Source organism: Apodemus sylvaticus, chromosome 8 (genome assembly GCF_947179515.1).
Source record: "Apodemus sylvaticus chromosome 8, mApoSyl1.1, whole genome shotgun sequence".
NCBI classification, from domain to species: domain Eukaryota; kingdom Metazoa; phylum Chordata; class Mammalia; order Rodentia; family Muridae; genus Apodemus; species Apodemus sylvaticus.
This window is the reverse complement of record NC_067479.1, coordinates 90,381,303-90,397,174: the sequence shown is the minus strand read 5'-3', so window position 1 is coordinate 90,397,174 and position 15,872 is coordinate 90,381,303. Positions and strand designations below refer to the sequence as shown.

The 15,872-nt window shown below is 40.6% G+C and overlaps 1 protein-coding gene across 1 annotated transcript in view; it reads right to left on the bottom strand.

Moving 5' to 3' along the window:
• Positions 1 to 15,872, bottom strand: part of Dnah12 (dynein axonemal heavy chain 12) — a 192,550-nt gene that overhangs the window by 53,490 nt on the left and 123,188 nt on the right. The window contains exons 40-45 of the mRNA XM_052189938.1: positions 12,036 to 12,291; positions 10,273 to 10,572; positions 9,492 to 9,670; positions 8,728 to 8,920; positions 5,838 to 5,999; positions 4,140 to 4,334 (exon numbers count right to left, since the gene is read on the bottom strand). Coding sequence (XP_052045898.1) covers positions 4,140 to 4,334; positions 5,838 to 5,999; positions 8,728 to 8,920; positions 9,492 to 9,670; positions 10,273 to 10,572; positions 12,036 to 12,291 — 1,285 coding nt within the window. The remainder of the gene's footprint in view (positions 1 to 4,139; positions 4,335 to 5,837; positions 6,000 to 8,727; positions 8,921 to 9,491; positions 9,671 to 10,272; positions 10,573 to 12,035; positions 12,292 to 15,872) is intronic.

The window sequence follows — 15,872 nt, the reverse complement described above, 5'->3', positions numbered from 1 at the left end:
TGCTCTGTAGATTTTTTTATACATTAAAATGAAAACAAGGACACACGATAAGGACTAATGGTGTGTTGCACATTAAGAACATAATTATAACCTTCTCCACCCCCTCTAGGTTAGTCTGTGAGTCATCTTGATTTTAGCATATTCCTGTAGACAATGCTAGCTGTCTGCTCAATATCTACTAGCCCCTTCACCGTATGAGAAAGAGGAGAAAACCCTTTTTAATTTGGATTTCTGTCACTGGGAGTCCTTTATAATCCCTATCATAACATCAAAAACTGAAGTTTTTGGTTTTTTTCTGCCCCAACGTTCTTTCAGCTGATCTTTTCTGCCTCAGTGAAGTGCTTTCTTCTGCTTTGTCCTGAACTATGCCAACTGTGCTCTCGCTCCTGGACCCTTCTCTTGCTGTTTCCTCTGACCAGAACCTCTTTTCTCAGACCTTGATGAGGTTCACTTTCTCACTTCCTTTCTGCTTGTGCCCGAGACTATCATTCTTCCCAGAATACCTTTTCTAGAACAACCCTCTTCTGTTATTTTTTTTAAGTTTTATTTTATTTTTTCTTTTTCTTTTTTTTATTGATATATTTTTATTTACATTTCAAATGATTTCCCCTTTTCTGGGTCCCCACTCCCTGCAAGTCCCATAAGCCCTCTTCCCTCCCCCTGTTCCTCCATCTACCCCTTCCCGCTTCCCTGTTCTGGAATTCCCCTATACTCTTGCACTGAGTCTTTCCAGAACCAGGGGCCACTCCTCCATTCTTTTTGGACATCATTTAATATGTGGATTATGTCTTGGGTACTCAAAGTTTCTAGGTTAATATCCACTTATCAGTGAGTGCATACCATGATTGATCTTTTGAGACTGGGTTACCTCACTTAGAATGATGTTCTCCAACTCTATCCATTTGTCTAAGAATTTCATGAATTCATTGTTTCTAATGGCTGAATAGTACTCCATTGTGTAAATATACCACATTTTTTGTATCCATTCTTCCATTGAAGGACACCTGGGTTCTCTCCAGCTTCTGGCTACTACAAATAGGGCTGCTATGAACATAGTGGAGCATGTGTCCTTATTGCATGCTGAAGAATCCTCTGGGTATATGCCCAGGAGTGGTATAATAGGGTCCTCAGGAAGTGTCATGCCCAGTTTTCTGAGGAACTGCCAGACTGATTTCCAAAGTGGTTGCACCATCTTGCATTCCCACCAGCAGTGGAGGAGTGTTCCTCTTTCTCCACATCCTCGCCAACACCTGCTGTCTCCTGAGTTTTTGACCTTAGCCATTCTGACTGGTGTGAGGTGAAACCTCAGGGTTGTTTTGATTTGCATTTCCCTAATCATTGATGATGTTGAACATTTCTTAAGGTGTTTCTCAGCCCTCCAAAGTTTTTCATGTGAAAGTTCTTTGTTTAGCTCCATACCCCACTTTTTAATGGGGTTATTTGGTTCTCTGGGTTCTACCTTCTTGAGTTCTTTGTATATATTAGATATTAGCCCTCTGTCGGATTTAGGGTTGGTGAAGATCCTTTCCCAATCTGTTGGTTGATGTTTTGTCCTTTTGACAGTGTCTTTTGCCTTACAGAAACTTTGTGGTTTTATGAGGTCCTATTTGTCAATTCTTGATCTTAGAGCGTAAGATCTAGAATTGACAAATAGGTGCTCATAAAAATAAATTGGTGCTCTGTTCAGGAACTTTTCCTCACTAGGTACTGTATCACCCGGGGCCTCTTCTGTTATTTATACGACCTCTTGTGGCGAGTGTTATCTTCCTAGTGTACTAATCAATGGCTCACACATCATTTACTGGCTTGTCTGTTACTGGGTGCCTGCCGTTCAACCCTTGACAGAAATAAAACCCATGGAAGCAAGGCATGCCTACAATGGTACTGGACAACCAACGGTTTAAATGTTTAATTGAACAATTTGTTCTTCTTTACCTTTTGTTAGAATATTTTCCAGATTTTCTTTTATTCTGTTTCAAAAAGATGCTTGTAAGTTTTTCCTTTTCGGGCAGTGTGCATTTTAAGGTCCTCCTTTTGGGGTGTGTGTGACGTTCAGGATAGGGTTTCTCCGTGTAGCTCCAGCTGTCCACCTCTGCCTCTGCTGTCCCTTCCACCACCCTCATGTCTGCAGGCCTCTTTTAATCAGAAGTCCTGAACCAAAGAACAGTGTTGCCCTTCTTCCAAATAAAGGGGCAATTTATCCTCTCTGCCTGCCTGCCATCAGGCTGGCACATTGGTTTTACTGTTGGCGTCAGAATTCAGAAGATCTCAAAACATGGGCTTTTCAAGGTCTTGAGCCTCATGGCCTTCATACTAGAACTGTACCTCTTCAGGTCTCCCACTTTGTGGACTGAAGAACTTGTAAGTTTCCATAGTCCCAAACCCATTCACAACCCTCCCTCTACACACACACACACACACACACACACACACACACACACATTCCTCAAAGGGAAGAGTTAATTATTTAACATGAAATTATAATACATAGTTGACATAAAGTTATATAATAGAAATTTGTATTAATCCCATTATATACAATATATATAGGTAATTACATATTTTGTTAATTCACCACACACACACACACACACACACACACACACACACACTATGCTACAGTTCCTTTATCCACTTTTTTTGGTATTTTGACTAACTTTTAATAATTTCAAATATCATGGGATATAATTCATTTTTTAAATTATTTTTTGTATTCTTTGTTTACATTCCAAATGATTTCCCCTTTCCTGGTTCCACCCTCCCCATAAGTCCCATAAGTCCTCTTCCCTCCGCCCATTCCCCAAACAACCACCTCCCACTCCTCTGTCCTGGTACTCCCCTACACTGCTGCATCAAGCCTTTCCAGGACTAGGGCCCTCTCCTTCTTTCTTCTTGGGAATGATTTGTTATGTGAATCTCAGGGTTGTTTTGATTTGCATTTCCCTAATGACTAATGATGTTGAAAATTTCTTAAGGTGCTTCTCAGCCATTCAAAGTTCTTCAGGTGAAAATTCTTTGTTTAGCTCTGTACCCCATTGTTTAATAGGGTTATTTGGTTCTCTGGAGTCAAACTTCTTGAGTTCTTTGTATATATTGAATATTAGCCCTCTGTTGGATGTAGGATTAGTGAAGATCTTTTCCCAATTTGTTAGTTGCCATTTTGTCCTTTTGATAGCATCCTTTGCCTTACAAAAACTTTGTAATATTTTTGTTTTGTTTTGTTTTGTTTTGTTTTTTGGATTTGGCTTTTTCGAGACAGGGTTTCTCTGTATAGCCCTGGTTATCTTGGAACTCACTTTGTAGACCAGGCTGGCCTCAAACTCAGAAATCCACCTGCCTCTGCCTCCCAAGTGCTGAGGTTAAAAGCTAGTGGCAACTTTGTAATTTTATGAGATCCCATTTGTCAATTCTTGATCTTAGAGCATAAGCTATTGGTGTTATGTTCAGGAACTTTTCCCCTGTGCCCATGTCCTCAAGGGTCTTCCCCAGTTTCTTTTCTATTAGTTTCAGTGTGTCTGGTTTTATGTGGAGGTCCTCGATCCACTTGGAGTTGAGCTTAGTACAAGGAGATAAGATTGGATCAATTCGCATTCTTCTGCATGCTGACCTCCAGTTGAACCAGCACCATTTGTTGAAAAAGCTATCTTTTTTTCCACTGGATGTTTTCAGCTCCTTTGTCTAAGATCAAGTGACCATAGGTGTGTTGGTTCATTTCTGGGTCTTCAGTCCTATTCCATTGATCTACCTGCCTGTGCATATCTACCTTTTGATATCTTCAGAACAGTAACTGATTCATTTTCATACTTTAGAAATTCTCTTTCTTCTTCAGTATACACTTTGCATATCAATGTTATATCTCTTCCTTTTCTTGCCTTTTGTCTTTCATGTCTTCTAGTCTAGACTATGAACTCTTTCTGGGAAACACATCATCTTATCAGCTCCTAATAAGTAAGAACTATAGCTTCTCCTAAGTACTATGCCTATCATCATACTAACTGATCAATGAATATTAGTCATTGCTAATGACTAGCTAGCAATGAATTATTAGTCAACTGCTAAATATTAGTCAAGTTTGAATAAAATTTTGATAAAATTCTTAGAATTAACTACTCTGCTCTCTCATTACAAACAAAACCAACCTGAAACCAATCAATAGTGCAACAATTGATGAGGGATGGGAATTGTCTCAGACGATTTCGGAATGCATCTCCAATAGGGCTAAAGGCCACCACGATGTGAAGATTATCTTTGCAACGGTTCACAAAGAAGGCAAACAGGGCTAAGGGACTGAGTTCACCATGTTTATTGCCGGCCTGAGCTACTGGACGGACACCCTACAGAAGAGAAAATAGAAACCTTGTGAATAAACATAGATTCACTATAAGGAGATTATTAGCTATCAACTATTAGAATATCAGTTTTCTATTAACTGTCATTAAAATTTAATTTTTATGACAAAGGGATGATTTTGATACACTTTATACTTAACAAAAATCTCTGTCTGCACTATAATTTTACAATTTAAAATCAAATCTGTCAAGAATTTACTAGGTAAAGTTAATCAGAAAAATTCATCAAGACTACACGTAGGCCTAAATGCAACATTGGTTTCAAGAGGAAAAATAGAAACTACTGCAATGTCCACCAGTAAGACCCTAACTAAACTCGCAAACATCCTTATAACCTGGATTTTACACAACTTTTTAAACAACAAAGTGAAAGCAGACTCAAAAAGACAAGTAGTGAATGCATGCTTTCTCTCATAAGCAAAAATCAAGATTTTTTTGGGTTGGTAAGACGGCTCAGCGGGTAAGAGCACTGATTGTCCTTCTAAAGGTCCTGAGTTCAAATCCCAGAAACCACATGGTAGCTCACAGCTATCCGTAATGAGATCTGATGCCCTCTGCTGGTGTGTCTAAGGACAGCTCCAGCTATATATAACAATAAATAAATCTTTAAACAAAAATTATATATGTGTGTATATATTATAATATATAATAAATATATATGATATATATAGTGTACAGTAGAAATGTGGAGAAAGGAGACTGCAGAAAGGTTGAGGAGAATGAGAAGATAAAAGGAGGGAAAGGAAAGTAGACCAAATACTAAAAATTTTCTCTCAAATATAGAACTTATAGTAGAAAGGAGAGTTTCTGGAGGGAAGCAAAGGCCCAAAGGAAGGAGATGAGGGAAGTATAATGTGGTAAAAAAAAACATGCTAGTTTGTATGTGTACTAAAATAACAAAAACAAAACCAGTAAGATGCATTATTATTATGTGCTATGGTTAGATCAGCAAAATAAAATAAATGAAAAAAAAAAAAAAAAACCACAGTCAGCAAGGCGGTGGTGGCGCACGCCTGTAATCCCAGCACTTGGGAGGAAGAGGCAGGTGGATTTCTGAGTTTGAGGCCAACCTGGTCTACAGAGTGAGTTCCAGGACAGCCCATAATATGCAGAGAAACCCTGTTTCAAAAAAACCAAATCCAAAAAAACAAACAAACAAAAAAACCCAAAAACAAAACAAAACAAAAAAACAGTCAAGTTATCTAAGAATACATAGAATCTGAGTCTATTGTGTTAAGTTTAAAAATACGTAGTCTGGAGGCAAGGTATGCCCCCATGCCCACTGGTCTAAGAGCAGCAGGGCTGCTATGGGGGTGACCAACCACTTTCTGATTGGATCTGAGGCCTGCTGCTCAGGAGGGAATGTATGCCTGCTCTTCAGGAGAAATGTAACCTATACGATTAAGCAACTAAACATAGCTTATGCAAAGGTTTCATGATAAAAGGAATCCCTGTGCGGAGAGCAGGGCTCTGTCCCAGCGCGTTTACCTCCATCACTTCTTGCTTCTCATCTGCTGCAAAAATATTAGGAACTTCACCGGTGTTGAGCACACTGTCGATATCTTCCAGGAAAGCTTCCTCCTTAATCTGAGTGTCTGTGATCAGGAAGACCGTCTTCTGGCCTTTTACACCAACATTTCTCAGCAAGAGCTTAACGAGGAAATGGACTTATAAGCAGACTGCGGTGGGCTTGGCTGGGCTTGCTTTCCCTTCTTTTCAGGCTTTGATGTAAGGGTACTTTGATTCTGCTGTCTGGATATCAATCAAGAACTCCATTTCCCCCACAATGTAGGTGGGCAACCCAAGCTACTTAGTTAGTGCCCTCGAGTTCTTAGACACAACAGTTGTTTCAGAAGGCACGCTATTAAGAAGGACTTAGTCAAACTGTTAGTTTGAGGACTGAGATGAACTTAATATACAGTCCTCGTTGTACTGAGAAGGGTGCTTACAAAGGCCAGTAGTACTAAGTACTACTGTGTTGCCTCGTGGAACGAACCAGATGGAGAAGGAAGACAAATAGAGAACACTGCCAGGAAATATAGAGAAATTTCTAATTTGGATTCTTAAATTGAGTCCTGTTAAATGACTATATACCTCTGAACATTTAAACCCTGTAAACCAAAAACTTCCTCTATTTCTTAAGTTAGCTTGAGCTGGTGTTTTTTGTTTGTTTGGTTTTGGCCAATTGCAAGCAAAATTCCTGAAATAAAAATATGGATGTCATCTAGTGCTTGCTGACAGGTCACCTGGAAGGCTCTGCCAGTGCATGACAAATACAGAGGGGGACACTCTCAACCAGCCATTGAACTGAGCACAGGATCCCCTTTGGAGGAGTTAGAGAAAGGACTCAAGGAGCTGAAGGGGTTTGCAGTGCATAGGAGGAACAACAAAATGAGTCACCCAGTACTCCCAGAGCTCCCAGGGACTAAAACCAACCAAAGAGTACACATGGAGTTACCCATAGCTCCAGATGCATATGCAGCAGAGGATGGCCTCGTTGGACATCAAAGGGAGGAGAGGCCTTTGGTCCTGAGAAGGCTCAATGCCCCAGTATAGGGGAATGCTAAGACAGAGAGGCGGGAGTGGGTGGATTGGTGAGCAGGGGGAGGGGGATGGGTTAGGGGGTTTTGGGGGGCAGGAAAGGGGACAACATTTGAAATGTAAGTAAAGGATATATCTAATAAAATATATGAACTTAGTAGTATAATAGAACTGACATTTATAAGTGTGGTAAAACTGACTCTTAAAATTTCAAGAACTTTCGAGGCTATTTTTAGATATAGCCAGGATTAAAATTAAGTGATATGACAATGTTCTTCCCAGAAGCCTTAGGTTATCCAACAAAAAGCCCAGGGTCTGGGATGAGTTGCCTCTCTTGGAGTTGTTAGGCATGGGCTTCACAGGGAACCCCTACACACACAAAGGGACAAAAACCAAACAGTACAGGCGATCGCCACGGCTCTTGATCACTCGCCAGACCTGATGGTCAGCCCTGGAAGTGACTGGAAACTTTCCCCCTAAATAGCTTTCATAGTAACTGAAGGGTCACATCTCTGTAGGCTGCTGTGAGAGAAAGGGTCATCAACTGTCTTACTCCGTGTGAACCCTCTGAACTGCAATGCCCAGTGCAACAATGGCATGAATCATTTTGTGATTGGTTTCAAGGCCTGAATGGCAAGAGGGAACTCATAAATGGTACTGTAAACTTGGGAAGGTGATTTTTCCTGAGGGAAAACAACCTAAAAGTGTTATTTTTGCTACGTGGATATAGCGTTTGTGCCAGATAGTTTTATGTCAGCTTGACACAAGCAAAGTCATCTGAGAGGAGAGGACCTCAATTAAGAAAATGTCTCCATAAAATCAGGCTATAGGCAAGCCCGTAGAGCATTTCCTGAATTAGTGATTGATGTGGGAGGGTCCAACCTATGGAGGCAGCATCACCCCTGGGCCATCAGTCCTGGGTTCTACAAGAAGGCAGACTGAGCAAACCTTGGGAAGCAAGCCAATAAGCAGCACCCCTCCATGGCCTCTTCATCAGCTCCTGTCTCTAGGTTCCTGTCCTGTTTGAGTTCCTGTCCTGACCTTTGATGATGTAAGCCAAAAAATTCTTTCCTCCACAACTTGCTTTTGGTCATGGTGTTCCATCACAGCAATAGAAACCCTGACTAAGATAGCATTAAGCTTCCTCATAAACACTTATCCCTTTCCCACAGAGTAGTTTGGCTCTCGTCCCTCATAGAGAATTCTCTTATTGCAGTGGATGATCATTAACACAGGCTCACAACTAGTGCAGCTGCAGAGTAAGTGACAGTGGCATGCTCAGCTTCAAACAGAAGGCCTTGTCCCGCTTCTCCCTAGGCTCCTAGGCTCCAGCAACATCACAGAGGCAGGATCAGAGAGACTGTAAGAGCCAGCAGTTGGGGATGACTGTGTGAGATACTGCTTCTTTTGGATAAGATAGGGCTGTTGCACTCATGAACTCAAAGCAGCTGTGGCTGTCTGTACAAGACCTTATGGAAAGCATGTATTCATGTGAAATAAATCTTCTCAGACTAAGATAGAGACAGAGTCAGCGCCAATGGTGGTAACTTGCATTAGGAAGCCTGTTCTTGTGATCTATCATTTCCCTTAGCTTCAGCGTCTTCAACAGTGAAACAGGGAGACAGCTCTACCTGCTCTATCGTGGTGTGGTACCTAGGGATTGAGATCATGTACTGAAAGCACTCAGGAGGTGTTCATCCTTCCCAGCAGGCACCGCGCGGGAAGCATTAGCATAACTACTCAGATATTCATAGCCACATTGAGCGGCTCCCCTTTACTAGTCAAGGAAAGCACTATTTTCATTTTTCAATGTAGGTATGGATCGTCATAAGCTTACCTTGATATCCTCTCTCCACTCATTCATACCATAACTCTTAGAAATTTCTGGTTGGAAAATCTGCATTTTTGCCATGGACGTAGCCAGATTAGTTAAAGACTGCCGACCACTTCCTCCAAGTCCAATCAGCAAAGCATTTCCACCAGACTGCTTTAGAATGCGGCATATTCTTGATAGATGTTCCAGAACATACCTGCCAAGCATAAGGCTTATTATCCATAACAATATACATGTCGATTTTCTTATCATTTTGTTATACGTATTTTATAACTTCATGTTTGGTATATAGGTACACAAAATTTCCTGAGAAAGTAAACCGTGCAGGAGGTGGGGTTGGAGGAGTTCTTGCCGCAAACTGAACAACTTAAATCCGTCTCTCCAGAACTCACATACACATCTGGAGGCGACAGCACAAACATCTGTAATCCCAGAATGCGTAGGTGGGGGAGGGGAGCCACAGATCTGAGACTCTAGAGGCTCATGGGGCCACCTCACCTGGCTTGCCCAGTGGCAAAGAGGTCCTGTCATAAACAAGTGGAAAGATGAGGACAGGCATCTCAAGGATGCCTCTGACCTCCATACTCTGTCCAAAACCACAGGAGTTTCTTTTTAGTACTACAGACTAAGGGGAGGGCTGGCTGAAACAAGAACTTAATCAATCATGATATTTTATATTGTTTAATATTGTTTTTTGGTTTTAAATATTTCATGAAAATTTATAAATAAAAGTTTCAAGCACATACATAAATGTAAAACAGAGGTACCTAAACACAACAAGATTCATTCTTCTTTTGTGAGTTTGATTATACTCATCTAAGCACTGGTCAACAACCTCATTAAAGTGGTGAATATCTGGGATTTCAATATAAACTCGATCATCTCCTTCTAGATCAGGATTCATATAATCCCCAAACATGAGATTTCTTAAGTCTTCTTCAGTTACCTATTGAATAGAAGTTAAATTTAAAAATAAATTTAAGAAAAAAGTACAAAAAAATTATTTTATGTCATAGTTGACTATTATCTAATTTTTCAAAACATTAAGATAAAAAATAATATGTATATGCAATTAGCACATAAAATGATAGGTTTATGCAATAAAAAGAAAAGGTCAAAAGATTTATTTTTGTTTCATGAGAAGTATATCATGTGTGTGCTGTGCCTGAAGAGGGCAGAAGATGGCGTCAGATCCCCTGGAGCTGGAATTACAGGTGGTTGTGAGCTGCCAAGGGAGAACTTGGGTCCTCTTCAGATGCTTTTGCTATAGACTGGAAATTCATCTTTCTGACTTTGTTAGGGAAGAGTCTATGAGAGGTGGTACCATGCTATACTCTGTACCAGCAGCTACCACAGAGGGTTGCATGCTCTCGATCACATGTGTTCTGCTATAGACTAATCTCAAGATAAACACACACTCATAAGAAAAAGTAAAAGAAGAGGTTCAATAAAAGCCAAGTGCATTTTTGTAAGATAAGTTCATTAATTACAACAGCTGCTGAAATTCTGTTTTAACCTGACATGTTCCCAATTACGAAGCATACTTACTGGGGCGTTCTCTTTCCGCAGATGACTAAAGACAGTGTCAAATGACTCCTTGAAGTGGTCTTTTATGACATTTCTGATTAACTGGAAGAGCCAGTTCCGATCTTCGTCATTAATAAGGCGATCGTAGAACACGCGGAGGACCTCATGCACAAACAGGCGGATCATCGTGTGCTTGCTCTCCACAGCGTCCTTCTCGATGAGCAAGCATCCCCGGATGACACGCGAGAAATCACGCAGGTTGAAAGTATAATGGGATTTTGCAGGAGTGGGCAAAAGATTTCCCATAGATTGTTTATATATCTTTGAAGGAAAAATGCAACATTTAAAAAATGAAATGCCTATGATTAACAGTCCTAACAAAGTAGTATAAACATTATTTCACTTATCCTATTAGATCCTATCACTTTGGAAACGTGTATATATTGAGCAGCATGGAGGACAAGTTTACTTTGCTCTACAGCAATAAACCAGGTCCCACTACGTTGGGTGAACTCAATAGCTCCTTAACTGGGATTCCGTTCCATCTTACTCCACCTTCCCATTTCTTATAGTTATTCCACTACAGATGACCTGAAAGTTACTAAGCAGCTTAAAGTTGCAATAGAAATCAAAACCAGGTAACTCACTCTACACCACTCCAAATAATGTCTTTTAAATTACTAATAATATTAACCAATCAGTTTTCCTCCTTCCTCTCTTTCTGTTAGACTTTGGTTCCTCTTCCTCCTCCTATCTTAATTGGCAAAAGGTAGAAACAAAGTATTTTTTTTAAAAGCCTGAGTGCTGCATTCACTGTAAGAAAGCTAATATTTTTTTTTAAAAAAAGAAGGTTAATTAGATAAGAATTAATTTCAAAATATATTCTGACAAAAAGAATGACCACATTATTTTTCATTTGGATGTGTTTTATAATTTATCCCGTCCCAATGTCTACTTATGGTTGGTTTCTCCACGCTTCAACGAGACAGAGAAAAAAGTATCTTTTCTACCTGGCCAAGGCCCAACAACTCATTCCAAGTAATATCTGAACCATTACATTTTACAAATAAAAGCACTTTCTTGTGGTAGACTAAATCTTCTACTCAATCATGGTTTGAGTCTGAAATGTCCCCGCCAATGACAATCATATTCAAGGCTTGAATGACAAAAGGCTTAGATGCCGGGGGCTCTGATCTCATGATGGTCTCACCGCACTGTGGCACCATCAGGAAGTTAGTGAAACGAGAAGATGTGGCCCAGTTGGAGGCCCATGTGGGCATGCCCTTGAAAGGTCTTCCTTGTACCCAGACCCCTCTCTGTCAAGCTTCCGAGAGCTTAGTTTGGTGAGGTTGTCATTTGTTTTCCTTTAAGTGCATTTCCCCTTGTGTCATGGGATGTGAGGCTGTTCTAGCTTCTGAGTGAGGGCAGGTAATACACCCGAGCAGAGAGAAGATAGATAGAAAAGAGAAAATGTAGTGACAAATACCACATTGTAACCCAACATTATGGAGAAAATGCTTATGATGTGGCAGCTACTGGCTATGGGGAAATTCCTTACACATTAATTGTATGTCATTTTAATGATTGAAAAATTGGGCCTCCAAAAGGTCAAATTGCTTGTTCCAGGAGGTCCACCTATGGACAGCAGCCAGGGCTCAACACCAGTTAGATTCTCTGCTTCCAAATCTATGATCTTCCTGCTCGGAAAGCATCTGACAGGAATCTCGGGGTGGAAACCAGCGACGGCTGGCTGAGGGATCCGCGCGTCTGGATTACTTGCTCACCTCCATAGTCCCACTGACTATTTGGTGTCCGAGCACAAAGTACTCTGGAGAAAAATCATGAGTCCTAAGGTAGAACGCCATGATTGATGAGAAAATGCGAACCATGGTTTCATCACTGAAAGTATTGATAGTGCAGATGTTGAAATGTCGAATAAAACGTGGGGTGACGGCATTCCTTCCACCGCCTGGAGGACCCATGGCGGCTATCAGCTCAATGTCAACCAGTGTGATTTTACTGGTGTCCTTAAGGTCATACCTGGAAAGCACACACAGAGAAAAAAAGAGAAGACAGAATGAAGCACAGGGGTCTTAGAGAGCTGATGCAGCTTAGTTCTGTAGCAGAGAATATTTCACTGAAGCCACAGCTCTAGCCCTCCTCTCGCAGATGCTGATCCTGTTTCCTGTCCCTGACTTTCCATTTATTTCCATGCTTCCTTACAATTTGATTCTGCTAAATTTTCCTTTTTCTCCAAAACCAGAATTCCGGAAGAGCATTTCTACGATGTACTTGTAGCTGGTTGTGGTTAGGGGTGATGGTCCCACTTTGCTTAAGGTGAGCCTGGTTTGTGCTTGTTATCCTGGAATAATTATCAATAACAGCCTCCTCTTATTTTCAGCTGTCTCAGTTTGAACAATGAATGATACATCACTCTGGTTATAGTAAAGTCCCGGTCTTACCGTCTTAGGTTTTACCTTCAGAATGCATTGATAATAATCTAAATATTACCTACTCATTTTTTATATAGAGAGGGCTCCATTACAAAGAAATAAAGCTTCAAAGAAGTTCTAATTACATATCTAAATGACAAAATTTAGTTGACTATTTTCAACAGGCCATCAAATTCTTTAATATAGAAGCTTTCATCTGAAGGTCTGAAGAGTGGGGACATGGGTTCAAAGGTCTTGCAAAACAGAAATGGTGTTTTTTTCATCAACTTGTGCTAGGACATCCGCATGTAGAAATTAAATGTAAACCCTGACTCTATATACCTTTCACAATATTTAATTCAAAATGGATCACAGACCTCAATATTAAGTGAAAAACCATCAAAGTCTTAAAAGATAACTGTAGTGAGATTTTTTGATAAAAAACACAGAAATATTATAAGAACATGTTTTTGCTTCAGTCCCGGGTGTAGGATGCAGGGCTGCTTCAGACTGTCCACAGCAGCTGAACACTATGATTTGCCTAGTGCTCTAGCAGGGGCGTGATTTTGCCAGTGGCAGATAGTTTCTGCAATTGTGTGATGTCTGGAATTCTGGGGATTCTTCTGAAGGTATATAAATGTTGGTGGGCTGCTGATTGCAATTTATTAAGCAGTTGTGTGCAAAGGAAGAAGAGGAGGAGGAGGAAGAAAAAGAGGAAGAAGAGGAAGAAGAAGAGAAAGAGGAAGAAGAGGAAGAAGAGGAAGAAGAGGAAGAGGAAGAAGAAGAAGAAGAAGAAGAAGAAGAAGAAGAAGAAGAAGAAGAAGAAGAAGAAGAAGAAGAAGAAGAAGAAGAAGAAGAAGAAGAAATTAGATATCCTGATGGTGAAGATCAAATTTTTCCCAAGGAACTCAGTGTCCCAAATCAGCAGGAAGCAATCTAACAAGAACATCGCGCCCTTTCCCCTCTGTCCTTTTTCTCTCTCCTATCTAGTGTTAGGGGTTAAAAGGGTGAAAGAAGAGGGGTGGAAAGGGTGAAAGAAAAAAGGACCTACAAAATAGCAAAAGAACAGCTACAGATAACATTTGAGAAAAATCTAAATTACTTTTAGGTTCAGTGAGATTTATGATAACAAAGGCTCAAGTTGTGAAAGAAATAATTGAAAAAGAGGTCTTCATTAAAATAAAAACTTCTGGGGCTGGAGAGATGGCTCAGCAGTTAAGAGCACTGACTGCTCTTCCAGAGGTCCTGAGTTCAATTCCCAGCAACCACATGGTGACTCACAACCATCTGCAATGAAATCCAGTGCCCTCTTCTGGTGCGTCTGAAGACAGCTTCAGTGTACTCATACACATAAAATAAATTAATTAAAAAAATAAAAACTTCTATTTGTGAAAGTCAATAAAGAATATAAGACATAGACTAGGAGAAATATATATATGTATGTATGTATGTATGTATGTATGTATACTGGTTTTTACTTTGTAGGGCTGGTCTCCTGCTTTAGCCTCTTTAAATGCTAGAATTACAGAAGTGTTTTACCATACTGATCTTAAAATTAAACATAGTATCACCATAACAATTTGTGAACGCTAGTTTTTTTTTGATAGTACTTGTTTTATTTATTAGAAAAACAAAAACCAAAACTGTATGGGCCTTATATTCAAAATAAGATGCTTTTTGTTTTCAAGGGTTAAAAGCACTCTAAAAATTTAAGGTAGAATCATGGATGACACAAAGCTGCTTCTCCCAGAAACACATGAACAAATATGCACAATGGATTTATTATACACAGATCCAGATCATTTAGGACCACAATGGGCCCACAGAGCCCTGAACCACATCAAAACTCCAACATGGCAGACATGGAGGATGGTGGGATTCTGTGTCAGCATTTGGGCACAGAAGTGATTTACAATTCAGACCCAGGTGTGTAAAATAGAAAACTCACTTCCATGTTAGAATACCAACAGAATTCAGCCACAAAGCAGACAGAAAGTAATCCAGTACACTGAGCTGCAGAACTCAGAGGAGATAGGTGTAATCACAACACAGATGTAATCTTCACATCTGGGGTCCAGCACATCTTCAGTTCCCAGTTGCTACAGGCAACTCAGCACCAAGGTGGTATCAATCTGACTAACTCCCAGGACCCCAATGCCTGCAGCCTGGCCTCAGCACTCACCAGGCCCTTCTCTCTCGTGGGTAGAGGCAAGGTTGCAGAAAGCCATGCAGACTGCTGTGTTATCATTGGTCACACAGGGCTGGGCTCTGAGTCATACACAGCAGGTGTGGGGAGGGTTTGTCCTCACTATTTCCAGGGCTGGGGCCCACCATCACAGGTGGCTGAGGTGTTTGGGGACCATGCTATCTCATGGCCTCACTACTCATCCATACATGCATCAAGAACAGGACAATCAAAAGGAATATGTTTTATTTATGATTAATATATTTTAATCATGGCATCTTTAAGAGCCATGATTAAAAGCAAATCTGTAGCTCTCACATGAAGGGGTTTATATGGATGTTAGAATTCCCCAGCAGCTAGATACTGGATGATCTGGGCTCAGCTAAGCTATAGAGCCAGTAGCTAGATTCCCATACTAGACAGGGGATGGTTGGTTAACTATTTGCTAGCTGTTGTGCTTTGAAATGTTTTCTAATTACAGGCCATGACTACAGAATCCAGAGACATTGCTTCTTGGCCTTTTGGCTAAGATCAAGTGCAGAATCCAGAGATGGCCTCTGGCCAGGGGCACCGTTATCCCAGTGGTATCCTGACACCTCAACCAACTCCCAACGTAGATAGCTGCTGCTGTCTCCAGACCTGAACATTTACACTAGCAAATGGTGAGCAGTTCCAGCCTCTGTCTCTGAGCCTCACAGGGATGGTTAGAACCAAGTGTTTACTCATCTACCACACATGCACTGAGACCACAGACAATTGCAGCTAGGAACACCCTGCAAGACTGAACGTCATTTTCAAAAAGTATTTCTTACGGCACTTTTTAAATCATTTACAAAAAACCTATAAAACTCATTCATTAAATAAAATGTAATTTGAAGTTAGTGTACATATTTATGCAGGGGGGCTGCATGGAAGGAACCCAATTTTTGCTCTTTAACTGTCAGGATCCCCTTCTTCCACCCTATGCTTCCTCACACACAGGCACACACACAGGCACAAACACA